At 44.1% G+C, this 27,772-nt stretch overlaps 2 protein-coding genes across 2 annotated transcripts in view; both read right to left on the reverse strand.

Moving 5' to 3' along the window:
• Positions 1 to 9,435: 9,435 nt before the first annotated feature.
• sst1.2 (somatostatin 1, tandem duplicate 2) lies at positions 9,436 to 10,484 on the reverse strand. Its single transcript, XM_062472987.1, has 2 exons — positions 10,279 to 10,484; positions 9,436 to 9,800 (listed from the first exon to the last, which is right to left on the reverse strand). Exons 1-2 carry the CDS (start codon positions 10,423 to 10,425, stop codon positions 9,591 to 9,593), a joined length of 357 nt encoding a protein of 118 aa, XP_062328971.1. The 5' UTR covers positions 10,426 to 10,484; the 3' UTR covers positions 9,436 to 9,590.
• Positions 10,485 to 12,387: 1,903 nt separating this feature from the next.
• col4a3 (collagen, type IV, alpha 3) overlaps positions 12,388 to 27,772 on the reverse strand; it is a 31,146-nt gene continuing 15,761 nt past the window's right edge. Inside the window, exons 27-52 of the mRNA XM_062472947.1 lie at positions 27,673 to 27,765; positions 27,453 to 27,557; positions 27,266 to 27,360; positions 27,017 to 27,167; positions 26,239 to 26,352; positions 25,759 to 25,926; positions 25,532 to 25,621; positions 25,003 to 25,137; positions 24,499 to 24,597; positions 23,624 to 23,713; positions 23,240 to 23,379; positions 22,740 to 22,866; positions 22,374 to 22,454; positions 22,160 to 22,261; positions 21,818 to 21,865; positions 21,495 to 21,680; positions 17,517 to 17,647; positions 17,108 to 17,180; positions 16,768 to 16,839; positions 16,518 to 16,643; positions 16,335 to 16,433; positions 16,012 to 16,224; positions 15,361 to 15,538; positions 14,744 to 14,858; positions 14,279 to 14,451; positions 12,388 to 13,959 (exon numbers count right to left, since the gene is read on the reverse strand). Coding sequence (XP_062328931.1) covers positions 13,881 to 13,959; positions 14,279 to 14,451; positions 14,744 to 14,858; positions 15,361 to 15,538; positions 16,012 to 16,224; positions 16,335 to 16,433; positions 16,518 to 16,643; positions 16,768 to 16,839; positions 17,108 to 17,180; positions 17,517 to 17,647; positions 21,495 to 21,680; positions 21,818 to 21,865; positions 22,160 to 22,261; positions 22,374 to 22,454; positions 22,740 to 22,866; positions 23,240 to 23,379; positions 23,624 to 23,713; positions 24,499 to 24,597; positions 25,003 to 25,137; positions 25,532 to 25,621; positions 25,759 to 25,926; positions 26,239 to 26,352; positions 27,017 to 27,167; positions 27,266 to 27,360; positions 27,453 to 27,557; positions 27,673 to 27,765 — 3,083 coding nt within the window. The 3' untranslated portion in view covers positions 12,388 to 13,880. The remainder of the gene's footprint in view (positions 13,960 to 14,278; positions 14,452 to 14,743; positions 14,859 to 15,360; positions 15,539 to 16,011; positions 16,225 to 16,334; positions 16,434 to 16,517; positions 16,644 to 16,767; positions 16,840 to 17,107; positions 17,181 to 17,516; positions 17,648 to 21,494; positions 21,681 to 21,817; positions 21,866 to 22,159; positions 22,262 to 22,373; positions 22,455 to 22,739; positions 22,867 to 23,239; positions 23,380 to 23,623; positions 23,714 to 24,498; positions 24,598 to 25,002; positions 25,138 to 25,531; positions 25,622 to 25,758; positions 25,927 to 26,238; positions 26,353 to 27,016; positions 27,168 to 27,265; positions 27,361 to 27,452; positions 27,558 to 27,672; positions 27,766 to 27,772) is intronic.

Genomic DNA, 27,772 nt, shown 5'->3' on the forward strand with positions numbered 1-27,772 from the left:
ATGCGTGTTCAGTATGTTTGTGAATCACTTTACACTGTCACATTTATGGGCTGTCACTGTTTTTGGACGAGCTCAATGTTGGCCCCAATTTTCTCCTGATGTTTGTGATATTGTATTGCTCTCGCAATCTCTTTCTTTTTTCTTTCTTTCTTATGTGTAACTATGACTTCAGTCCCTCGGACATTCTGTACTGTGGACAGTCAACCAACAGTCAGCCACCACTCAATGACCTGCAAACTCATTATCCAATCTGCTGCCAGTGTGTCACATTTGACCGCCTCATCTTTCTCCCTCCTGACATGTCCAACGGGGACTAGAAACATGCAGTAGCAGGACAGTGACAATGGTTATCTTTCGTGTCGGTAAAAGCCCCTTTGGTCTCTTGGGTTGTCGACTATCTGACCAGGTCAGACCACATTTGCTGCGTTAGAGCAGGTGGTCAGCACAACAGGGCTCCACAAGCGACTGTCCTGTCCACCTTGTTGTTCACTTGGAACACCTCAGACTTCAAGAGATAAGAGGGGGGTTAAGACTTCAAGAGGGGGGTTAAGAGATCACTCATCCTACCAGGCATCCATCACTAGCGCCACCTTCTACGCTTTGGTGTTTGTGAGTGCTAGCATCAGGACTGGGCTCACTAATCCTTTCAGGAAAATTGGCTCTGTGTTTAGGACAAACCTCGGCGGCTAGAGAAGATGACTGAGGTTTTGAAAAATCAAAGCACCCTCAGCACTAGACTGCCTCACAGGGAGGATTTCTGAGAAGTGGTTCCTGCCAGCGGCCATTAGACTTTTATACAGCCTCACAGCAGGATCACCAGTGTTGGTGGGGCTCCAGTCAGGCTGCACTGTATTCATACTGAGCAGACTGAACATACTGTTCATACTTTCAATACTGTGTATACTGTTTATACCCTTTATATTGACTAATATCGCATTGCTGGTACATTACATTTAGTCATTTAGCAGACGCTCTTATCCAGAGCGACTTACAGTAAGTACAGGAACATTCCCCCGAGGCAAGTAGGGTGAAGTGCCTTGCCCAAGGACACAACATCACGGCCGGGAATAGAACCAACAACCTTCTGATTAATAGCCCGACTCCCTAACCGCTCAGCCATCTGATCCCCATTAAACATTAAACTCGTATTAATTAATTGAAACACACGGTTGGTATCATTAAAAAAAAAGGAACTTTGGTAACACTTTATAATAAGTCAACGCTTTTTGGCATTTACAAAGTATCAACTAATAGTTAGTTAATTCTTTCTAAAACATTTTGAAACATTAACAATACATTATTAAATATTTAATAATCTTATTATTAAACACTATGTTGATCATTAATAAACACTGTTAAATATTATGGATTTTATTCATAATACAATTCATAAGGTGTTTGATAACTGCATTATCATACTTTATAGACAGCTTGTTAATATAGTTGCAAACCAGTAGTTTAAAAGGTGTTAATGGTACATGAGCTGGTATAGAAAGCATTAGCAAATGGTGAACAAACCATTTACATTACCTTTACAAAGCATGAGTAAATAACTAACAACATATTTACTTATGTCTTTAATTAATGTACGCCAAGTCGAATACATATGTACACTAATACTTAGCAGATATCTTAACAACTATTTTATAAAGACTTACTAATGATGCAACTTCTGATTAGTAATGCAAGTTATAAAGCATTTACTAACTGTTAGTTAAGGCTTTTGCGTGACCTAATCTAAAGTGTGAACTATCTATGCCTTATTAAACATTTATAAGTTATTTATCAAGGTGTTCTTGTCCATTCTCGAACCTCACATTCACAAGGCTGAACATACGTTTCTCAAAAGGAAACAGACACAACACAATGTGATACACAAGATTACTATTTTATTGAAGTAATGACAGGCATGTGTCTTACTAACTAATTAGCTCTACTAACCGAGAGTGACAGCGGTCGATACGTTAAAACCTCAGTTTGATATTTCCCGGCATGACCGAACGGTCGAGGTTAGTAAGTTGTTTAATATATGCATTTTTAACTCTTTTCATTTAAAACATGTCGTTTTGTTCAGCTCTACTCAAGTCTTCTCACGGTGTGTTTCAGGTGTTAGCACCTACTGTACTGTAGCAACCAATCTGAAATCTGAGCAACCAAACCTAGCAATCTGCCTAGCGCTTGTCGTTTATCTCTCTGTGTTCACACTTTTCTGCTCTTTTAGAAAGTTAAGAATTTCCTCGTCGCTGTTGATGTCTTCATTGTCATCTGGATCTCGCTCATTTTGAAGATGACATCAGGGCAATAAGAATACGTATCAGCCGCGTATTCAAAGACTATGAATACACGGCTGGCATGACTACCCATTAGCCAATCAGAACGCTCGTACTGTTGTTGCAATTGAACCAATATGCTGTTCTTATTGGTCCAGAAGACGTTCTCAAAAGAGTTGTTGATATGTTGCCTTGGGGATGTAGTGACGTCACCAGTACAAGTGCAGCTGATTGCTCTGACAAGATGGCGTCTGCTCCAGATTCGCCGTTTTTGATTTGGGCTCTTCCCACGTATAGTTGTAGTAACGCTATATAAGAAACCAAATGTTTACTCTTCGACAGGTCAGCAAACGCTTTGTCGCCTCAATTTGTTAAAACGATTTAACAAATCTCTGCTTTCAGAGGCGTTCGCAGACCTGTCGAGAAGTAGTTACACATTTGCAGTTTATTACAGCCATTTTTGGAAAATAAAATACAGCTTTGGGTAACCAACTTTTATACCAATTCTACTGTATTGCTTCTTAATGGAAATAAAATACTATTTTATTACCCAGGTAAATAAATTAACAGCTATTTCTTCTAAAAAACAAAAACACAACATCTATAGGCCTACAGTCTTTCTATAAATGCTTAATAAGGCATAGATAGTTCACACTTTAGATTAGGTCACAGTTAACTAACAGTTAGTAAATGCTTTATAACTTGCATTACTAATCAGAAGTTGCATCATTAGTAAGTCTTTATAAAATAGTTGTTAAGATATTTGCAAAGCATAGTGTACATCCTGTATTCGACTTGGCATACATTAATTAAAGACATAAGTAAATATGTTGTTAGTTATTTACTCATGCTTTATAAAGGTAATGTAAATGGTTTGTTCACCATTTGCTAATGCTTTCTATACCAGCTCATGTACCATTAACACCTTTTAAACTACTGGTTTGCAACTATATTAACAAGCTGTCTATAAAGTATGATAATGCAGTTATCAAACACCTTATGAATTGTATTATGAATAAAATACATATTTTTTAACAGTGTTTATTAATGATCAACATAGTGTTTAATAATACGCTTATTAACTATTTAATAATGTATTGTTAATGTTTCAAAATGTTTTATAAAGGATTAACTAACTATTAGTTAACACTTTGTAAATGCCAAAAAGCGTTGACTTATTATAAAGTGTTACCGGAACTTTTTATTCCTCTTTGCCAGGGGTGCCAATAATTCCAGAGTTGACTGTATCTATTGCAAAGAAATATCCTGTTTTCATACTATTATTGAGAGAGGATCGCAAAGTTTAAATGATAACACAGAGCAGGTCAAACAAACCCAGACAGCACACACCAGTTCAGCCTCAAAAGAAGCATCGATGCAATACCTTAATAATCTGCCAGCTAATTGCCAAAAATAATAAAAATGAAAGTGGAATGAGTCATTGACACTATACGTATAGAACCCAGTCCTCTGAGTCTTTTAATTAAGTTAAAGGTCATTGGCTTCTTACACTCCCACTTCCTGTTTTTCTCTATGAAACTCTTATTCTCTATCGTTCAGTCACTTTCTGATGATGGTTCTAATCCGCCTGCTGCAGAAAGAATATGCCACAATAAAAAGACTGTACCTACATTATGGTACTGCGCTGAAGTAATGGTACACAGTATTAGTACCGCACTACAGTTGAATGACAATTACAATATACAATGAGGAGTCCTTCCTGAAATATGTGCTGAAGTTTACATTTTACATATTATTTGAATCTCATTCAATCCATTGACCAACTAGTTAAAAATAAAACAAATGTGTTCCTATGAGTAATTGTGGCTCTGCTGTCTGCTGTGGCTCAGAGTTTGTGGTTCTAAGGGAAGCTGCACTTAGTTGCATCACTTAGCAGAGTTTAACACACACAGCTTCATGCTCCAGTAAGAAAATTAATGGATCATTCACCTCGTCATCAGAATCAGTCCAATTCTGAGCTGTAATCAGCCTAAATCAGTGATAATAATTACAAAAAGGACAACTTGTTTGCAAATTGCCATCTATCGACAGTATTCCATTCCTCATTCACAAAACCGAACAGCACCCACCACAGGCTGACACAACATTTTGCGATGGACAAGACTGTTTTTAATGTAACACAAAACATGTACAATTTCGTCGCTTTGGCTTTCACCTTAACACCAATGACAAGTTTCCAGTTTCCTTCAATTGTTATAATCAACCGTAGCACCCAGCGACGCTAGCCCACGCTGAATTCCTATTTACTTAAGTGCACCAGAAGGCCTTCGTCTGAAGCAAGGGGTACACACTGTTGTAGTTAATTATATCTCAGCACTGAAGGATTCAGTTTCCATCTTACTTTTAAAGACAGAGCTGAAAGGAATGGAGGGATCTTTGGATATGTGTGTCTGTATGTGAGAGCACAAGCAGAAGAGGGATATATTATGTATTTATGGGCTGAGGCAACCCTTCCCTCAGTGATGTGTTTGTCAGTGGGAAGTTCAGCAAAAGAGTCAATGGCATTTAGTTTTGGCTGATGAATGCATGCTGAAAACTGTAAAAGAGCACCTGCTCTCAGAATCAATCTCTATTGACAACTAAATACTACCTTTGTAGCATCCAATTTATTTATTCTTGTGTCACTAACGATCCCTTCTCTTGGGGTGTCTCTCCTCCTATCTGTACTGAATACTCCTTCGAGTTTCATTCCCTTCTGCACGTACATCTGCTCCACAATCTCACTTTCTAGAATACATTAGGGGAGATGTTTGTTGTAATTCAAGATATTGATTGACAGACATCTCAAACTAAAGTGTTTGTCTTTTTCCAGAATATGTGTCCACTTAAAACCGACAGTATGTACTTGTCATCTTACTGTGTGTTTGATAGAGTACTTCTTCTATGGTGCCCTACAGTATTTCTTCTATGGTGCCCTACAGTATTTCTTCTATGGTGCCCTACAGTACTTCTTCTATGGTGCCCTACAGTACTTCTTCTATGGTGCCCTACAGTGTTTCTTCTATGGTGCCCTACAGTACTTCTTCTATGGTGCCCTACAGTACTTCTTCTATTGTGCCCTACAGTACTTCTTCTATGGTGCCCTACAGTACTTCTATGGTGCCCTACAGTACTTCTTCTATGGTGCCCTGCACTACTTCTATGGTGCCCTACAGTACTTCTTCTATGGTGCCCTACAGTACTTCTTCTATGGTGCCCTACAGTACTTCTTCTATGGTGCCCTCCAGTACAGTATGTGTGTGTAGGTAGATCTGAAGGGCATTTGCAGACAGTGAGAGTGGGTGTGATGGCCTTGATTGATGGCTGCGATATATTCTTATCTCCGGCTCCATGCCCTCGTCACTGGCTGTCACCTGGTGCGATTGGGTAGATGGGCCAGTGTGTCTCTCCAACATAGAGCTGTGTCCTTATCTGAGCCAGGACACTCTGACTGCTCACGTCACCTCTGGTCCAGCTCCTGCTGAAGCTGTGTGCGAAGAGCTGCGAAATAAAACAGATTTATTTCCGGAATTTGTTCCATTATTATAATTCTGGTTCTGTGAGAAGGTCTTGTCTAGGCAAACTGTGTGTTAGAGTTACATTTTCTATAAAGGCCTGTGTGTGTGTGTGTGAGTTGGAGAGAGAGGTGTGTGTGTGTGAGTTGGAGAGAAAGGTGTGTGTGAGTTGGAGAGAGGTGTGTGTGTGTGTGTGAGTTGGAGAGAGAGAGGTGTGTGTGCGTGTGTGAGTTGGAGAGAGAGGTGTGTGTGTGTGAGTTGGAGAGAGGTGTGTGTGTGTGAGTTGGAGAGAGGTGTGTGTGTGTGTGAGTTGGAGAGAGAGAAGTGTGTGTGTGCATGTGTGAGTTGGAGAGAGAGGTGTGTGTGTGTGAGTTGGAGAGAGGTGTGTGTGTGTGAGTTGGAGAGAGGTGTGTGTGTGTGTGAGTTAGAGAGAGGTGTGTGTGTGTGTGAGTTGGAGAGAGAGGTGTGTGTGTGTGAGTTGGAGAGAAAGGTGTGTGTGAGTTGGAGAGAGGTGTGTGTGTGTGTGTGTGAGTTGGAGAGAGAGAGGTGTGTGTGTGCGTGTGTGAGTTGGAGAGAGAGGTGTGTGTGTGTGAGTTGGAGAGAGGTGTGTGTGTGTGTGTGTGTGTGTGTGGGGGGGGGGGGCTGCAGTGGAAAGGCCACCATTAGGAAGATTTTTCACCTGTCAGAATATATTTGAATGTCAAAAACCACGACTGGAATGATTAGGACGTGAAAATTGATAATTCTTTGAGTCACTTAGCTAGCTTCTGACTCTCTACAAATGGTAATGGGATGCATCTCCTGCGTGCCAATAGGCTGCGGTTTAAAAGGTCAGTGAATGGTGGTGATTCATAGCAGTGGGGGAGGTTACTGATTGCTTTCAGTTTCCTCTTGTAAGTCAATGGCAGTTGTATAATATGATATTATCAAGAGATCGGTATTGACATTGTATGATACTTACTTGAGGGCTGACTCCTCAAATCAAATCCACCAGAAAACAACCTTGCTTCCGCAATCCAGACCGCCTCCCTCATCCTGCTATCAGCCCAACTGCAGTCCCATTCGTTTCCTTTTTAGTTTCTCATCCAAAGAGAAAAGCAATCACGACTCTGCAGTCACTTCTGCTCCAGGACAAATTCAATACAACTGCTATTAAAACCTGATTTGATACAGTTTGATATGTTAGGCATTCAGTGTTGAATATCTGCGGTTGGATTGAGTCCATCCTTTCTGTAACAAGGTGTGAGTATGTCCTGTACAACTCTTATCTTTGGTTTGAAGCTGATTCACTGAATTGATTACTAAAATTATGATTCAGAAAAACTGCAAAGAACACAATTTTATTAGCGTTCCACATACAGGTGTGCCGTCTGTTAATATATATTTATTTTTACAATTTGACAAAAAAAATCTGTGTAACGAAAATATAACAGAATAAGAGTTGTTTTCCAATTTGGGAGGTAGATTGAAATTTATATCAACAAATGTTAGAGGAATCAATTGATTTTTAATTCAACTCCAGAACCAAAACCAAAACAACAGCTCTCTGAACCTCTCCACTCTGGATGATTTCAATTATTAGAGTTAGTGAGACAGTAGCAATTGCATATACTGTTTCAATAAAAACGGACCATACCTTATTATTTAGTTATTATTAGAAAATCGAAATGCATAAAAGCGAGACAACTTGTTTCAGTGTTGCTGAACACATTGTCATGAACACATCCAGCCTCCCACCCACCAGCTACGTGGCTCTGCCATTAGTGTGTTTCCTACGTACTGGTAATACACACCCCTAGAAGACTATCCTCTAAATGATTCAATTAATTGCTGATGTTGTGGGCAGACTGCTTCTTTACTCATAGTTCACATGGTGTTTGCACATTTTATAATCAGTGACAACAGATTTGCATATTGTTTTTGTGTTTTCTGCATGCGAGATTTTGTGCGTGTGGTTATGCACGTGTGCCTGCAAATTAGATACAACAGTGTGTGTTTATGTGTGAGTGAGTGTGAGGTCTCTCACTGCTTGATGTAATGGGCTCCTTGCTGTGCGAATGGCTGTCATCAACTTACTCAGCTTTCATCAGCATCAGAGGACATTAAAGACTCCCACACAAACTCACCCCCCCCCCCCCCCCCCCCTCAAGCAGCTGGAACCCATAAAGCCAAGCTCACTGACTCGACTGAAGTGAGAGTAAACTGTTGTTCAGATATCAGCAAGAACATCCCTGTATATGTTTATCTTGATTAGTTTAATTGTAAACCTGTTGCCTCCCATTGTATATTTTCTATGAATCAACGAATCCTTAAGCTTCCATCTCCTCACCACGATTCTTATCCAATCCGTATCTGTCCAGTTCCATCATTGTTAAAAGCAAAAGCTTTTCTAATATTACACTGTATGTATGACGACAACCAAAACTCCATAATGGAGAGACTGATATGAGCCTACTGTTTGAGTGTGTCTTTCTTATCTCCAAGGTACAAGGAGCAGTAGAGTGGACAAATTCCTTTGATGTGTTTGTGAAAGAAGGCGGCCAGGAAGACAATAACATTCTGTGATTGACAGCTCCACTGATTGGAAACCTGCTGAATGTTATTCAGAAATGTTGATGACTGACTGTACAATATTGAGCATTGTGAAATAATGGACATCCAATGTGAGAGAAGAAGATATCGTAGTTTGAATTGTCATGTTTTTGTCATGTTTTCGTCTATAAAATGTTAGTCGTACATTAGTTGACCGACATGGTTTTCCTTTTTCCTTTTTCCTCTATCTTTCTTTGACACACTCACTTGGACATACACACACAAAATGATAAACATCCGCTTTGTGTAAACACCACAGTGGGAAGACGTTTTAACGCTTGATAAAGTTGCTTTTCAGGCTAGATAATCAAACGGCCCATGTGTGTCCAAATATTTGCACTGTTTTAGAATCATAATTAAGTAACAATTACTGCAAACTAAATGCCTTTTCTCCATTGTCTGTCGGTGAAGCCACAGGGGACAAAACTGGCTAAAGGTGTTCCTGTTTGCACAGCCAATAAGCTGTAATGAAAAATGCATCAAACGGCCCATTAGTCTTTTCCTGGGGTTGCTTAATCAGTCACAGTACACGAACAGGCCCTGCCATCGTGTGCAAGCCATCTCCTAAGTAATCGGGTGCCATCTCCTAATGCTCTGTACTGCAGCAGCTTTTTCCATTAGGACTGAGAGCATATTTTTTCCTTGTCTCCTCAGTGTCACTTCTAATCACGTCACTGCACAGTGTCTCTCTGGGTGTTTAACACGACAGAAGTATCCCTTGTGGCGGCTAATTATCTCTAATCATGGTAATGTGGCCAGACTCTTAGCTTGCCTGTGGACATCCGAGATCATGCTCATGGAATTGTTCTACCCTTGTATCAACTAATGTAAAGCTTTAGTGTGTATATTTAAAGTTTGAATGAGTGTGTGTGTGTGTCTGTGTGTGTGTGTGTGTGTGTGAGAGAGAGAGACAGAACAATTATGGCAGAGAATTACAGTAGAGACCGTTGGAGAATGACAATCTGTAAGAGAGTGACAGTATTTGTCACATTCAATGTGGCAAGCCACCAGCCCTATGAGTAGTAACAAAACCACACATGTTCAATGACATTCAATTATTTATCTTTTAATTCATAAATTAGACAGGTACATTCTCTTGATTTCAGGAATTTAGTTCAAAACATATGTTGATTGTTTGCAGTAGTCAGGTGCAAGTCCAGGATTCTGTCGTGTGGAGTGATTAGCAGCAGGGTCACTGAAGGTAGGCAGGATCTCAGCAAGAAGTGAAGCCCTTCCAGTAGAAGTTCTTGCAGCCGGCTTTGCGCTCACGGGGAGGAAGGTTGTTTGGGCTGTCCACCGATCGCTCAAGCTCGACACGCAGGTCGTCTTTAGCCCCCGAAGTGGAGACCTCACTCTCCTGGGCTTCTGCTTCAGGCAAGGACAGCTGGGATAAGATATCCTCCACTGCCCGCTTACTCCAGTCCTGAAACAAACACACACATGCATCATTAAAGTCCACGTTTCGTTATCTGAGAAGAGGCCCTGTGAAATGTGAAGAAAAAAAAGATATATGTAAAATATATATACAGTATATATATATATATATACTTTTAGGTACTTTTCTCTAGAATAGGAAACTATTCCCAGGTGGGTTTAGATTTCTAAAAATGAACTTTCAACAGCAGTGACACATTAGACCATCAGAAAGAGTAAATGGTTGGTCAGAGGACTACACTACACAGCTTTTGAACTATTTGAGTTAAATCCCCTAAAAAAAGTCACAACAGCTCCTGCAATACCAATCTCCTCTCTGCTCACCAAGAGCACGTAACAGGATATGACACAGTACTACAAAACACACAAAACAGAGCGACACATGTCGTGTCCGAGACATCTTATGAGATCAATATGACCTGAATCCAATCAATCGTAGTAAAATGTTCTGCTGTGAGCCTGCTCACCTGTGTGGCCACGCCAACGGCACGGGCTCTCTGGAGCAGTCTGCGATGGCGGAGGTCCAGATCAGGCTGAGAGGTGGCGCCATGGTTACACAGCATCAGGGCAAGGCCTAGCAGGGCCAAGGCACACTGGATCTGGCAGAACTTCATCGCAACACAACAGTATCGGCACAGGCTGAGCGGAACTGAACTGGACCCGAGAAAGGTACAAAATGAGGTGTTGTGGATCTAGAGACTGGTTGAGAAACAGAGCTCTTTTAAAGCTTCCTCAATCTCGTCAACCAGCCTCTGGGAGTGACATGTGGCGTAACAGGAGTGCTGTTGCATAGTGATGATGGAATCTCATGTCATAAAACACTGAGGAACTCAAAGATTATATTTGCTCTTCAATTATGGCACAAAGGCAGCTCTGGGAGATGCAGAAACTTTAAATACGAGCCCACAATGAAACAATTAGCCAATATAGATTCTGCACTCTCTGCTAATCTAATTCAAATACAACCAGAAAATGTCTGCATAATAAACAGACTGTAAGACAAGAAGCAAGAGGCGTAGAGGAAAATCAACAAAAGGGATGACATCACTGAGCACTGCAAAACAAGGCTTTAATGGAATTAAAGTGGAATAATTAAAATTATTTTCCACACATCTCACTTAGACATCTTAATTCAGCAGGATCTGCTTATTAGTCTTCTAAAATCAGATATCAAACTAACCATGTTAGAAACACATTCAGGGCCTGAAATATAATTGAACACTAAGCACATACATATTGTGAATTTTCTGTAGTTTACACTGTGTTTCCTATCACAATTAAAAATAATTATTTAAAAAAAGATACATTCAACCTGGTATTCAACAGACATTTTGTTTAATTTTCCAACATAACACCAGAAGCTGTATATCTGTGCTGTACTGATGTGCTTCTTTGCAGTGAGATCTTAACTGCAGACAATACTTAAGCTCTTGACTGCTACCTTGTGGCAACCAAACTATCAGGCATGTGAGGGATTTCCATAAACTACTGATGTTCAGTCTAGTTCCTCCTTAATTATTATGTTAATCATAAAAACCATATAAAATAATCCACTGTTATCAGCAACTCAAGATATGTTAAGTAGACAAGTGACCATAGAAAATACATTCAATACAGATCACCTTTAGTTCCGTTTTACTTATAATTCAAACGAAAGAGTATGTAGATCTATATTCAAATAATAACGAACTGTAAACACGGTTTTACAAATGTATATATTTTTTAAATATCAATATTTTAGTTACAAAAGTATCAAAACCTTTTGCTAAAGTAGGACACTACTAAAAAAAGGGTGATAGAAAATTCCATTCTGAAAATTCCAAAGGTTCATATTTGTGAGAAGTTTGGAACCAACAATACACTTCCTATAGATTGAGCTAAACCTAATTAGCCATTAATCTAGCCAAATTAACTAGGCAAGAAGAGTATTGGTCAGCACCCAATAGCCACTCTAATGGAGTTTATCCTCTGCAGAGATGGGAGAGCCTGCAAGTAGGAGGGAAGGCAAGGCATAAGAGACATTTAAACTCTTACACAGCTCCATGAGGAAAAAGATGATCTGGTCTGATGAGACAAACATGGAAGTGTCTGACTTGAACGTTTTGCTCGACACTGGGTACTGCTTATAATCAGGTTAACCCCATCCCCACAGCGAAACATGGTGGTGGCAACATCAGGTTAACCCCGTCTCCACAGCGAAACATGGTGGTGCCAACATCAGGCTACGAGAAGCTTCATAGTGACAGGGACTGAGAGACAGGTCATGATTGAAAGAATGGTGAACCAAGCCGAACGTATACAGATACTTGAAGAAAATTCTGTTCCAGAATCTTCTTAATTTAATCTTCTTAGATTAATCCTGCATGCATTAATTAGCATGACTGTGACATGAAGCTCATTAGATACCAGCCCAGTGGATTCAGGACAAGTCTCTTAAGCCAGAAATGCTTGAAAGGATCTGCATGAAGGAAATTGCCTAAATCCAGCCATACAAAGCTGGTGCATACAGTCCCTGGAACACTCAGATATTACTACTGCCAAACCGTCTCTACAAAGTACGCAATAAAAGATCTGAATACTTTTTAAAATGAGATTTTATTTTTGGGAAATTTATAAAATATGTTTTTTATTTGTTACTATGGAGCCTTGTGTGTGGAACAACAAAAACAGTAAAAGGTTAAGGGGTTTGGATACTTTGGATACTAAAGGCAATGCAAATGCTAGACAATGTTTTACATGTTTGGTAGGAAATTCTTAATAACGTTATTAAACCTTTCCTGTCAAAGAAACATCTTTTAAATACACACAAAAGTATAACATTTTACAGTGTTAAGAAATTAAAGTAAATCCAACACAAATACAGTTTCACTGTGTGAGGCTTTCTCTTACAAACTCTGTTAAACCAACCTCAGCAATAAAAACCTTTAAATTCAAAGTATATTACAACATTACTACCACCAACATGTTAAATTTGGGGTGAGGACATATAATCCATGGATCATTAGTTCTGGTACTTCCCACCTGTAGTCTTTTGGCCAGAGGTTCAATAGTGATTATATTCACATTGTAACATTACCCTATAACACTGCAACACTATTGGTTGATCTGGAAAGTCTAGATGATGCAATATCAAAACCAAATCAGGGCAGTGCAGTCTATGTAGACAGACGGAATGAGCTGAGTTATAGCCTATGGCCAAAAGAACTATGTGGACACCTGCTTGACAAATCTCGCATTTCAAAATCATAGGCATTAATACAGAGTTGGTAACCACTTTGCTTCTATAACTGCCTCCACTCCTCTTTTCAAAACAGACGTCGAAACATTAATGCAGGATTAACCCTAACCCTCTTCCGTTCAGCAACTAAATCTAAGGCTGAGCACAGGTGACTGCAGCTGACTTGCAGATGGTGTTAGAATCCATCCGAACGGTGTTTGATGGTGTTGAGCCAAGAGATCTGTTTGGGCCAGTCAAGTTATTCACAGAAAACTGACAACAAAATTCCAAAACATTTCTGTATAGACCTTTGTGCATGGGGCAATATCAAGCACGTTAGTGCCTCTTGTGACTCAGTGGTAACAAATCCTGCATCAGTGTAACAACACACATTGGAAGTCCTTCCTGAAGAGTTGAGGCAATTCTTGAAGCACATTTGAGGGGCAAAAAAACCAAACAAACAACAAAAAATACGCAAAAAAACTTTGTATTTTCACTTCTGTATTGCTTCTGCTATCAAGCATCCATAGGTGACCTGTATCGAACTCATAGCACCACAGGAATTACGAAGCACCCACATTAGTCAAGCAGTCAGGCAATTTGACAGGCAGTAAATTTTCATTCAAACGTATCAAAAGGCTAGACTACTTCCTAAGCTATCATGAGTAGTCCAAACCCTTTACATATTAAAATAAACAAACGGACAATCGTACTGAAAATTATTGGTCGACAGGTCAAGTCAGAAACATTCCGAATGCAAGGGAGGTCATAAACTGATTGACTTCTATGCTGACCCTTTGTGGCTCAAGGGCAGCAATGCATTTACAGTCTCCAGGCTGCCTGCTAAGGCTGCTACTGCTTCATACAGACCTGACAGCGGCTGACAATGCTTCCTGGGCAATCCCCCTTCACTGTCTGAGGCGTAGGTTTACTGTACGGTGGAAGGGTGGAGAACACACTCGCGTTCAGAATCAGAATCAGAATTCGGTTTATTCGCCATGTATGTTATACAAACACGGAATTTACTGTGGCAGGGAGGTGCAAACACTAAACATATACGAATCTCAAATTAAGTAAAGGTACAGAAGTTTAACTATTCCTAAGAACTAAACAATCTAAGAATAAAACAATTTAAATATAAAATAAAATATATATAAGAATAAGAATAAGCAGCATGAGTGGTCAACATAGTGCAGTTACACTTCAGTAAAAGGAATCAAAGATGCATAGGGATGCCATATGATGTTTACCTGAACATGTTGTTAGGGTCCAGGGAAGCCAGCCAGTAGCTGTAGGAGTCAGTGTAATAGTTGCAAGTCCCTCGTCCGTGGCACTCGATGAAGGGAATCTTCCGGAACTCCTCCAGGCAGGAGCCGGGGGAGGCCAGAGGCTGCCCTGAGCCCTCCGCTCCTGCTCCTGTTTGCTGCACATACATGCAAACATTTACATTCAGTCATTTAGTCATATAGCAGATGCTCTTATCCAGAGCGACTTACAGTAAATAAAGGGACATTCCCCCCGAGGCAAGTAGGGTGAAGTGCCTTGCCCAAGGACACAACGTCATTTTGCACAGCCGGGAATCAAACCAGCAACCTTCGGATTACTAGCCCGATTCCCTAACCGCTCAGCCACCTGACAAACACACACATATGTTTCAACATTTCAGAATGCGTGGTGTCTTGGTAGCGTTTATCGATATTTCTCTTCATCCTTACCATGACAAATGAGTAGCCAGTCCACAAGGGGAGCCAACTTGGCGGACAAGAGGGGACCTGTACGGTCTGACTGTGGACAGCAATCACGTTTGCTTTGGTCTCACACACAGCACACCTAAGGCAGGACAGGAAATACAACAATTAGGGATGAAACGATATGAACATTTTCGTCCGATGCCGATATGGCCGCAGATATATCGTGCATCCCTAACAACAATTTATGACCACAAAAATATTGTCGCAACAACCACTAAATGGTTGTACATGCCTTGAATGCCCCTTGGAACGTGTTTGCGATATACTAGGCCTACTACGGAGGTTTTAGATTTCAAATGAATTCAGAAGTCTGCTATTTATTAAGCCTTTCCTATGGAAATAATTCCAGAATTATTCTAAACTAGACACTTCTGCCATTAGGCTTATTCAAAAAATAGTTATTTCAAAAAAATAAAAATAATAATATTATATATATAAATAAAATCAACACAAATTATATTATTATCTATTTGCATTGAGGATTTCTGTATCCTCATAACATTTTTCATTTATATCTACATTATGGGTATCTCTAACATCTGTGAAATAGCAGTTAAACTGTTGACCAGGGTTAAGTTCACCTGCTGACATATTTCTCTAGAGAGTCTCCGGATATCAGAGCCATGTCGCTGGGCATGGCCTCAGCTGTGGACAGCCAATAGGAGTAATCGTTGCGCGAGGCGTAGCGACACGTGCTGTCGGTGTTGCAGAAGAGGAAGGGCATGGTGGAGAAGCGAGGTAAGCAGCTGCCCAGGGTACCTACAGAGGATGAGCAGCACAACGAGGACGCCATTATGGTTATACTGATTTGTTGTGTATATAACTTGTATAACTATGATGTTATGTGTGCATGTGTTAGAGAAAGAGAGACCGTACCATATAATGATGATGTTGTGTGTTAGAGAAAGAGAGACCGTACCATATAGCAATGATGTTATGTGCGCGTGTTAGAGAAAGTGAGACCATACCATATAGCAATGATGTTGTGTGTTAGAGAAAGAGAGACCATACCATATAGCGATGATGTTATGTGCACGTGTTAGAGAAAGAGAGACCATACCATATAGCAATGATGTTGTGTGTTAGAGAAAGAGAGACCATACCATATAGCAATGATGTTGTGTGTTAGAGAAAGAGAGACCATACCATATAGCAATGATGTTGTGTGTTAGAGAAAGAGAGACCGTACCACATAACGATGATGTTGTGTGTTAGAGAAAGAGAGACCGTACCGAGGTCTTGACCGTGTCCTCTGTTGTTGCCGTTAATGAAGAGGAGAGAGTATCCGGAGTAGATCAGGCTGCTCCCTCCTGGGCACTGGGGAACGGTCTTGCCCTGGCTGTGTCTGCTGAACAGGAACCCGTCCTCTCTGGGGCCAGGGTAGTAGGGACCCGGGGTCCCTCTGGGGCCCTTTGCTCCCGAAGGCCCTGGCTCACCTTGTATACCTGATAAAGACAAAGTCGTTTAAATCTTTTGTCGGTTAGAATGCGTCTGTCTTCATCCACAACGAAGTTGTTGTTGAGTAAAGATTAAAATAGAGGCATCGTTTAGCCACCTTGTGGTCCAGGAATCCCTCTGTCTCCCTTATCTCCAAGGAAACCGGCATACCCGCTTTGCCCACTCAAACCAAAGGCCCCTTTAGGGCCTTGGAGTCCTATGGGGGAGAGGGAAAATGCATTTATATTAAAGCACCCATCTTAATGAAATCATGCTGATGAAGGTTAACTGCTCTTCGTACCCTCTGATCCTTGTCTCCCTGGAGCTCCAGGAACTCCGGTTTCCCCCCTGGGTCCTGGAAGCCCTGGCAGACCCGGATCTCCAGGGATCACCTCCACAACAACAATCACAGGATGGCCCTTTGGTCCTGCGGAACAGCAGCATATAACAGAAACAAACATCCCCTGTTCAGTTGGGGGGAAATCTTGGGTTGTAAGTGGTTGCTCATGACGGTGTGAAAATACGTTGATGTGAAAATGTTGGTCCAGCACCTGGTGGTCCAGATGATCCTTTCTCTCCAGGAACACCTGCTCCCCCCGGAGGACCTGCGTCTCCTTTCTGACCTGATGACAGGAAACCAGCAACTCTTTACCAAATTCATTATAAAAGTAATTACTATGTCAGGACATATCTGACATGTGGCCATTATTTAGTATCATTTTAATATATAAAATAGTATAAAATGTGTTTAGAGTCAGTGAATGTCTAGTTTTCTGCATATAATCTTTTAATCCTTTTTTAAATTTTTATTTTAAGAGATCTGAAAGGATAATGGCGAACTTGGATGCATATAGAACACACATTTGGATGGTGCTACATATTGTGAATTACCATTGGGCCCCATTGGTCCAAGAACACCAATTGCACCCTTGTCCCCAGAAAAACCAGGCTTTCCATCGACACCCTATCAGGAAACATGGTGTTTAGTGGCACTGCAAAAGGTGGCTGGGGTTCTCTTCCCTGTGGCAACTTATCACCATATGTATACATTTTGTCATTTAGTCTGCATGTATAAGAGAGAGCTGTAGGACGATTTAGTAGTACATTTACATTTAGCACACGCTCTTATCCAGAGTGACTTACTATAAGTACAGTGACATTCTCCCCAAGGCAAGTAGGGTGAAGTGCCTTGCCCAAGGACACAACGTCATTTGTCACAGCCGGGAATCGATCCGGCAACCTTCTGATTGATAGCCCGATTCCCTAACCGCTCAGCCACCTGACCCCTAGTAGAACTCACCGCACTGCCTTGCTCTCCACTATCTCCCCTGTACCCGGGCGTTCCCAGAAGGCCCATGGCACCTTTGTTCCCCTTATCGCCATTGAACCCTGGCCCCGGTGGACCCGGGGGCCCCTGGGGGCCCTGCATTCCTACACACAGGGAGAGACGGGGTCAGAAGGATCCCTGCATTCCTACACACAGGGAGAGACGGGGTCAGAAGGATCCCTGCATTCCTACACACAGGGAGAGACGGGGTCAGAAGGATCCCTGCATTCCTACACACAGGGAGAGACGGGGTCAGAAGGATCCCTGCATTCCTACACACAGGGAGAGACGGGGTCAGAAGGATCCCTGCATTCCTACACACAGGGAGAGACGGGGTCAGAAGGATCCCTGCATTCCTACACACAGGGAGAGACGGGGTCAGAAGGATCCCTGCATTCCTACACACAGGGAGAGACGGGGTCAGAAGGATCCCTGCATTCCTACACACAGGGAGAGACGGGGTCAGAAGGATCCCTGCATTCCTACACACAGGGAGAGACGGGGTCAGAAGGATCCCTGCATTCCTACACACAGGGAGAGACGGGGTCAGAAGGATCCCTGCATTCCTACACACAGGGAGAGACGGGGTCAGAAGGATCCCTGCATTCCTACACACAGGGAGAGACGGGGTCAGAAGGATCCCTGCATTCCTACACACAGGGAGAGACGGGGTCAGAAGGATCCCTGCATTCCTACACACAGGGAGAGACGGGGTCAGAAGGATCCCTGCATTCCTACACACAGGGAGAGACGGGGTCAGAAGGATCCCTGCATTCCTACACACAGGGAGAGACGGGGTCAGAAGGATCCCTGCATTCCTACACACAGGGAGAGACGGGGTCAGAAGGATCCCTGCATTCCTACACACAGGGAGAGACGGGGTCAGAAGGATCCCTGCATTCCTACACACAGGGAGAGACGGGGTCAGAAGGATCCCTGCATTCCTACACACAGGGAGAGACGGGGTCAGAAGGATCCCTGCATTCCTACACACAGGGAGAGACGGGGTCAGAAGGATCCCTGCATTCCTACACACAGGGAGAGACGGGGTCAGAAGGATCCCTGCATTCCTACACACAGGGAGAGACGGGGTCAGAAGGATCCCTGCATTCCTACACACAGGGAGAGACGGGGTCAGAAGGATCCCTGCATTCCTACACACAGGGAGAGACGGGGTCAGAAGGATCCCTGCATTCCTACACACAGGGAGAGACGGGGTCAGAAGGATCCCTGCATTCCTACACACAGGGAGAGACGGGGTCAGAAGGATCCCTGCATTCCTACACACAGGGAGAGACGGGGTCAGAAGGATCCCTGCATTCCTACACACAGGGAGAGACGGGGTCAGAAGGATCCCTGCATTCCTACACACAGGGAGAGACGGGGTCAGAAGGATCCCTGCATTCCTACACACAGGGAGAGACGGGGTCAGAAGGATCCCTGCATTCCTACACACAGGGAGAGACGGGGTCAGAAGGATCCCTGCATTCCTACACACAGGGAGAGACGGGGTCAGAAGGATCCCTGCATTCCTACACACAGGGAGAGACGGGGTCAGAAGGATCCCTGCATTCCTACACACAGGGAGAGACGGGGTCAGAAGGATCCCTGCATTCCTACACACAGGGAGAGACGGGGTCAGAAGGATCCCTGCATTCCTACACACAGGGAGAGACGGGGTCAGAAGGATCCCTGCATTCCTACACACAGGGAGAGACGGGGTCAGAAGGATCCCTGCATTCCTACACACAGGGAGAGACGGGGTCAGAAGGATCCCTGCATTCCTACACACAGGGAGAGACGGGGTCAGAAGGATCCCTGCATTCCTACACACAGGGAGAGACGGGGTCAGAAGGATCCCTGCATTCCTACACACAGGGAGAGACGGGGTCAGAAGGATCCCTGCATTCCTACACACAGGGAGAGACGGGGTCAGAAGGATCCCTGCATTCCTACACACAGGGAGAGACGGGGTCAGAAGGATCCCTGCATTCCTACACACAGGGAGAGACGGGGTCAGAAGGATCCCTGCATTCCTACACACAGGGAGAGACGGGGTCAGAAGGATCCCTGCATTCCTACACACAGGGAGAGACGGGGTCAGAAGGATCCCTGCATTCCTACACACAGGGAGAGACGGGGTCAGAAGGATCCCTGCATTCCTACACACAGGGAGAGACGGGGTCAGAAGGATCCCTGCATTCCTACACACAGGGAGAGACGGGGTCAGAAGGATCCCTGCATTCCTACACACAGGGAGAGACGGGGTCAGAAGGATCCCTGCATTCCTACACACAGGGAGAGACGGGGTCAGAAGGATCCCTGCATTCCTACACACAGGGAGAGACGGGGTCAGAAGGATCCCTGCATTCCTACACACAGGGAGAGACGGGGTCAGAAGGATCCCTGCATTCCTACACACAGGGAGAGACGGGGTCAGAAGGATCCCTGCATTCCTACACACAGGGAGAGACGGGGTCAGAAGGATCCCTGCATTCCTACACACAGGGAGAGACGGGGTCAGAAGGATCCCTGCATTCCTACACACAGGGAGAGACGGGGTCAGAAGGATCCCTGCATTCCTACACACAGGGAGAGACGGGGTCAGAAGGATCCCTGCATTCCTACACACAGGGAGAGACGGGGTCAGAAGGATCCCTGCATTCCTACACACAGGGAGAGACGGGGTCAGAAGGATCCCTGCATTCCTACACACAGGGAGAGACGGGGTCAGAAGGATCCCTGCATTCCTACACACAGGGAGAGACGGGGTCAGAAGGATCCCTGCATTCCTACACACAGGGAGAGACGGGGTCAGAAGGATCCCTGCATTCCTACACACAGGGAGAGACGGGGTCAGAAGGATCCCTGCATTCCTACACACAGGGAGAGACGGGGTCAGAAGGATCCCTGCATTCCTACACACAGGGAGAGACGGGGTCAGAAGGATCCCTGCATTCCTACACACAGGGAGAGACGGGGTCAGAAGGATCCCTGCATTCCTACACACAGGGAGAGACGGGGTCAGAAGGATCCCTGCATTCCTACACACAGGGAGAGACGGGGTCAGAAGGATCCCTGCATTCCTACACACAGGGAGAGACGGGGTCAGAAGGATCCCTGCATTCCTACACACAGGGAGAGACGGGGTCAGAAGGATCCCTGCATTCCTACACACAGGGAGAGACGGGGTCAGAAGGATCCCTGCATTCCTACACACAGGGAGAGACGGGGTCAGAAGGATCCCTGCATTCCTACACACAGGGAGAGACGGGGTCAGAAGGATCCCTGCATTCCTACACACAGGGAGAGACGGGGTCAGAAGGATCCCTGCATTCCTACACACAGGGAGAGACGGGGTCAGAAGGATCCCTGCATTCCTACACACAGGGAGAGACGGGGTCAGAAGGATCCCTGCATTCCTACACACAGGGAGAGACGGGGTCAGAAGGATCCCTGCATTCCTACACACAGGGAGAGACGGGGTCAGAAGGATCCCTGCATTCCTACACACAGGGAGAGACGGGGTCAGAAGGATCCCTGCATTCCTACACACAGGGAGAGACGGGGTCAGAAGGATCCACAGCTACACAAAAGACAAAGAGTGCAAACAAGAAAACCTAAAAGTGGCGTGGTATCAGCTATCGCTCTGGTGTAGAGAGTAACTATATAGACCATCGCTCTGGTGTATAGAGTAACTATATAGTCCACCTATCCGGTGTAGAGAATAACTATATAGTCCATTGCTTGCAAAATAATTTGGTATCTTGCTCACACAATAAATCCCGAAGTCGGTGAGATCGGCTCAACCATGTGGGTGGACTAATTGTATAATTCTCCACTTACTAATTGCGTAAGTGGAAAAATATATGAGGGGCTTATTTGTGTGTGTGTGTGTGTGTATGTTCATGTGTTCGTGTGTGTCCCCGTAAGTAACTGGATTTACAGTACCTGGGACTCCAAGGGCACCGTTTGGGCCACGTTCCCCTTTTGTCCCCTCAAAGCAGACTCCATTCTGACCAGGACTACCAGGGAGTCCTGGGGGACCACGCAGGCCTGGGGGGCCCATATCCCCTAAAGGCCCGGGGGGACCAAGGGGACCATAGGGTCCAGGGAAGCCGGTGTCCCCCTTCAGTCCTGTGAAGGATTTTAATTAGATATAATTTCCATTTGGATTAGTGATGGCAGTTTTAATAGCTTTAGGCTGGAAATGTAATGGTGCAAATGAAGAGCAAATCAGATGTTCTGTGTTTAGTGTGTGGGATCCCACTCACCCGGCTGGCCTCTCTCTCCATCTGCTCCTCTTGGCCCATTATCGGGGGCTGAAGAGAAAATAGATGATCAAAAAGTAAGCAGGCAGGCTGGTGATGCGCATTCATTCAGTATTTCATTTACCACTACTGTATTTGATATATTGTAAAAAAATATACTGTATATGGCGTATTTCACGAATGCATGCCTGCTGCCTCTGTACCGTGGATTGTCAAAACAGCAAACAAGCATGCTGAAGATGATGCAAATTCATGTTATGTTTAGGGTCATACATATCGTAGAACTAGAAGTTTGGGTCCATGCCTGTTGGATTTGCACCGTGAATGATCAGAGAGTTCTCTTACCCCCCATGTCCCCCTTCTCTCCTGCAGGTCCAGGGATGCCGTCCCTGCCCTGGCTCCCTCTGGGCCCGGCTGCACCCGGGTCACCTGCAAGCCCTTGGTTCCCTATGGAGAGTGATGGTGGCTGGTGGTCAGAGATCTGAACACCAGAAACTCATTCGCAACGGCGCAATATTGTTATGCAGCAGAAACTTTGGTAGTTTCGTATGTGATCTACCTGGCAGGCTATCCTGGCCACGGCAACCACGAGAACCAGGAAGTCCATCAAAACCTTTCTCCCCAGAGGGCCCTGGGCTGCCTAGTAGGGTCACAAGAGAGAGAGAGAGAGAGAGAGAGAGAGAGAGAGAGAGAGAGAGAGAGAGAGAGAGAGAGAGAGACAGGGAGAGAGACAGACAGACAGACAGAGAATAGTATCCTTTGTCATTTCAGCACCACATGATAATGATAAGTATTCCTAAAGTGATGTGAAATGTGGCATACAGACAGAAACGACTTAGTACTTGTAATGCAAGCTAGGATTGAATAGCATACTGTGCATTTGACTGGTATAACATACATATATGATACTAAAAAAGAAATAGACCTCGAGATCCTGGGAATCCCTCTCTTCCTTTGGGCCCTGTGGACCCTAAAGGTCCTGGAGACCCAAACCTTCCAGTATCACCCTTCTCCCCATTCTGTCCTATCACTCCCGGCAACCCTGGCTCGCCCTAGGACACAGAGAAGATGCATTACTGTATGGTACGTGCTGATGATTTGGCTCCAGTCAAATAACTTAATTAATGAGTATCCAAAGATAATTTTTTAATGTATATTTTCATAAAAAAACACATTTTGTTGATTATCAATTCATTAGCTTCTTGATCTAGATAACATTCGTTATGGAGGTTCAGGCTGGCTTCTAACTAATGATTTCCACAGATTGGCAGTGCTGCCATGTTTGATAAAAACAACATGCTGTGTTTAATCTTCAAACTGTATTTAAAATATGATCTAACTCCCCAACATACAGTACATGTATAATATTGTGTCAGTCCTCAAGTACATATGCTACCGACATGTTTGTGGCCTGTACTTCTATACCTTCTCCCCAGGTCTCCCCTGGGTTCCTGGTTCAAGGATGCCGGCCTCTCCTTTAGCCCCTTTAGGTCCATTCATTCCTGGTGTCCCAGATGAGCCGGCTTCTCCACGGACACCTGTGGCACCTTTCTCAGCCTTCACACCTGGTCAGGACCAAACCAACGTACCAAACACATCAGCACGTAACCAGCGGAGATAACATTAACGCTAACATGGTAGCACAACTGATGCTACAGTACAATACATATTATATTATGAATAATGTTATATAATGAAGCATGTCCATTATGTTGATTTCGATTAGATTAGGGATGCACCGATATGGAAATTGTGGCCGATACCGATACGGCCGCCGATATATCGTGCATCCCTAGATTAGATGGTTACCTGGCAACCCCATGTCTCCTTGAGCACCAAGAATTCCATGTAAACCAGGAAGCCCTTTTTGTCCATCTCTGCCAGGATCTCCAGGGGGACCTAAACAGGATGTGAGGCAGGAGGACCACATGATGCACGGTCGACACATAACAGGAGGAGAGACTAGTTATTTTATTTTCCTGTCAATGGCCATTTTGATGGATTCCTGTTGTAGGCTACTGTCCCAATTGGACCCTGTCATTGGGTTTGGGGGAAGGTGTGTCTCCATTGTGTGTCCTGTGTTGTGTAATGTTGTTGGCATTTGGCGGTGCTGTTCTGTGTCTGTGTTTCTGACCCCTGCTGCACACTCATTTCCTTTTTAAGGATAAATAAAGTTGAAAGTTGAGGATACAGTTGAGGATAATTGAGGATACAGCTGCAACTTATACAGATGATGTAGGATGTGGAGGACTGAAGGTGAATGACTGGATAGATCAAGGGTGTCGAATCATGGTCCTCAGGGGCCGCTGTCCGAGATGTTTCCCTGCTCCAACACACCTGATTCCAATGAATGGTCGTTATCAGGCTTCAGAACTTGATAACAACCCCTTCATTTGAATCAGGTGGGAAACATCTAAAACATACAGGACAGCGGCCCCTGAGGACCAGGATTCGACACCCCGGGCCTCAGATGGCTGAGTGGTTAGGGAATCGGGCTAGTAATCAAAAGGTTGCTAGTTCGATTCCCGGCTATGCCAACCAAATGACGTTGTGTCCTTGGGCAAGGCACTTCACCCTACTTGCCTCTAGGGGAATGTCCCTGTACTTACTGTAAGTCGCTCTGGATAAGAGCGTCTGCTAAATGACTAAATGTAGATGATGTGAGGTTGTGTGTTGATGCGAACCTGGAGGCCCACTGCTCCCTGGGTTCCCGTTCTTCCCGCTTTCTCCTCTTGGTCCTGCGAGTCCTGAGTCCCCTTTCGGCCCATTTTGTGCTGTGGATCCTAAAAACATCGCAAGGGCTTAGAAAACCTGTTAAACTTTTATACAAACCATCTGTCCTGCTTTGTGGTCTTTAATCGTCAAGTCATCGAGTCAATTGCGATGAAGCCACAGCACGTGTGAAATTCGTCATATAAATAGGATTTTATCTAGTTTGTAATTTCCGTCACACCGTAAAATTGGGTTGGAATGATGAGATGAGATAGGGAGTCAGGTGGCTGAGCGGTTAGGGAATCGGGCTAGTAATCTGAAGGTTGCCAGTTCGATTCCCGGCAGTGCCAAATGATGTTGTGTCCTTGGGCAAGGCACTTCACCCTACTTGCGTCAGGGGAATGTCCCTGTACTTACTGTAAGTCGCCCTGGATAAGAGCGTCTGCTAAATGACTAAATGTAAATGAGATGCTTACCCGGAGGCCCTGCGTCTCCGGGATCTCCGTATATTTCGATATTAGTTGAGAGACCTTTAAGACCCTTCATCCCCACATCTCCCACCAAGCCCCGTGGTCCAGCTAGCCCTCTGGCTCCGTCCACCCCCATCAGTCCTGGTGGGAAAGGAAGAACTAGCATCACAACCAACCTCTGTGTGTGTGTGTGTGTGTGTGTGTGTGTGTGTGTGTGTGTGTGTGTGTGTGTGTGTGTTATAATGGCTTGGCTTCATGGTATGTGCTAATGCAGGAACATAAACAAATAAAAGCCACCTCATTCAATAATATTCAGCATTCAAAATGGAGTACACTTCCACAATAGAACAACAACAGTCAAATGAACCCAACAAACAAAATCCAAAAAACAAAATCCAATTCACTGTAGTGTCATTAAACACCTCAATGCCAGTCCATATACAGTATGACAGTGTGGTGGGTGTCAGGTGTTGACATGTGGTGTTGACAACCAGGCAACACCACATGCAACCTCTTGGTTCAGGTTAAGAGTTACCTTTCGGGCCAGGTCTTCCAACAAGCCCAGGTTCTCCATCTGTTCCTGGAGTACCACAGACCCCCGGCGTCCCCACATCTCCCACAGGACCTGCCAGAAGACACACACATACTTTTTCATAACGGTGACTCATATTCAAATTCAAAAGGATGAATAACTAGCATCACGAAGCAACACCAGTTGAGTTATACTGTATCTTGAATGGATGAACGTCATTGTTGTCTGACCTGTAACCCCTGGTGCGCCATCTGTTCCTCTGAAGCCCTTTAGGCCGGCAGCCCCTCCAGGGCCTGGAGGACCATCAAAACCGGGTGGTCCAAACGTGCCCAAAGGCCCAGGCATCCCCTCTCCGGGCAGGCCTTGATCCCCTTGCACCCCCTTTAAGCCCCTGTGTCCTGTTGGTGGGACAGATAGGCAGGGGGGCAACAGATAGCTGATGATTGATTGTGTTCTCAACTTCACTTTACACTGATTTTGGACCATGACTTGGACCATTAATGCTCTGCACACTGTAGTGTTACCATAGAGTGGTGAATAAATAAATTAATTCATGTTGACATGAATACACAGTTCAGTATCCCCCTTCTTCAGACCAAGAGGGGTTTGTTTATATAGCTACAACACAGTGTGCCAAAACTCAAGTGTAAAGAATACTGTACTGGAGGTGTCTCTCCAGGGGGGAGTCTATCCGTACATGTGGTTTGTACCTGTGAAGCCGATGACTCCTCTGATGCCTACAGGTCCCTCTGATCCCGGGGCACCTGGGTTACACACCCCAGCCTCACCAGACAAACCTGGCAACCCATCAAGTCCCGTATTGCCTGCAGAGCAACAAAACCATTCTTATAATTATTTTTCCGTAGTGTTAGGGTTAGGGTTAACCCTTTTTTTTTTACATTTAATCTAAATCATTTATTCGATTTGTTTGGGGAAAACAAAAACTTTTTGTTTAAAAACATTTTTCATTTTTTCGGAAACTATTTTTCAACCGTTCAAACAAATTTTCAACCTTTAAAAAAAAAAACACACAAGGGAGAGGAGGGGAGAACAAAAAAGCCTAAAACAGAGTACAGTAAAGCAGATTAGAGTACAATAGAGTACAGTAGAAGTTTAGGACAACTTAAACGTCCCAAACCTTTCCAAACTTTTTCCCAAACTTTTTTCCAAAATGTTTTCCTTTTACATCTTTTTGTACAAAACATTTTTGAAACGTTTAAAAACTTTTTTTTCAAAACTTTTTTGGGAAAACATTTGCTGTAAATCTTTGTTTCTAAATAATTTTCTCACAAACTTTTTTTCAACCTTTAGAAACTTTTTTTCTAATTTTTTTTAGTTTGACCAGTTTTCCTGGAAAATGTTCCTTCTCTTACTTGAGGGTTTAAGTTGGTTTAGGTGCATTTCTATGGGCGTATGTGAAGCCCTCTGTGACATTGATTGTACCAAGGAAAATTTGATTAGAATATATTCCTGTGTGGATAAACGAACCTCTGTCCCCCTGTTGTCCATTTGTTCCAGGTATACCTGGAGGCCCACCCAGCCCAGGCAGGCCAGAATCTCCCGTTGCCCCCAGAGCCCCATCCTCCCCTGAGCTGCCTTGTCGACCAAGAAGCCCTGGGAGGCCTGAGCGGAAATCACCCTGAAAAATAACATGATGGCAACCAATGGAAACACCGAAAACCTGATAGTAGTGTAGTGCACACACACAAACACACGAACACATGTGCACACACACACCTTGGGGCCTGGCATCCCAGGGGCTCCTGAAGGGCCAGGCCGTCCCATGATTCCAAAGCCAGGGAAGCCATGAGCGCCTGGCTGGCCCTTGTCACCTGCCACAGGGATGAACATGGTTGATAAGCATCAGATGAACAGGAATGAGAGTTTGCATTAGAGCATAGCTTACAGAAAAGAACTAGCTAACCTTTAGTGCCTGTGGGTCCAGGAGGGCCTTGCACAGACAGTCCTCTCTCCCCTTTCAACCCCTTCTGGCCAGGGAAGCCAACATACCCAGTGATACCAGGATTGCCTACATTGCAAATGATAACAGCGCAGATCGTAGGTAAATGCAGTGTGTTACTCCTACCATGCAACATAGTGTTCTCTTCTTTGCGAGAGCGTCGACAGAAATAAGATGCACTCACCTAGAGGTCCAGGATTGCCTGCCAGGCCTTTCTCTCCTTTCCTTCCTGGGTCTCCTGGCGTTGTTTTGGTTTCACTTTGTGAGCCCCTCTCTCCTGAGAG

Source organism: Osmerus eperlanus, chromosome 11 (genome assembly GCF_963692335.1).
Source record: "Osmerus eperlanus chromosome 11, fOsmEpe2.1, whole genome shotgun sequence".
Classification (NCBI taxonomy): Eukaryota; Metazoa; Chordata; class Actinopteri; order Osmeriformes; family Osmeridae; genus Osmerus; species Osmerus eperlanus.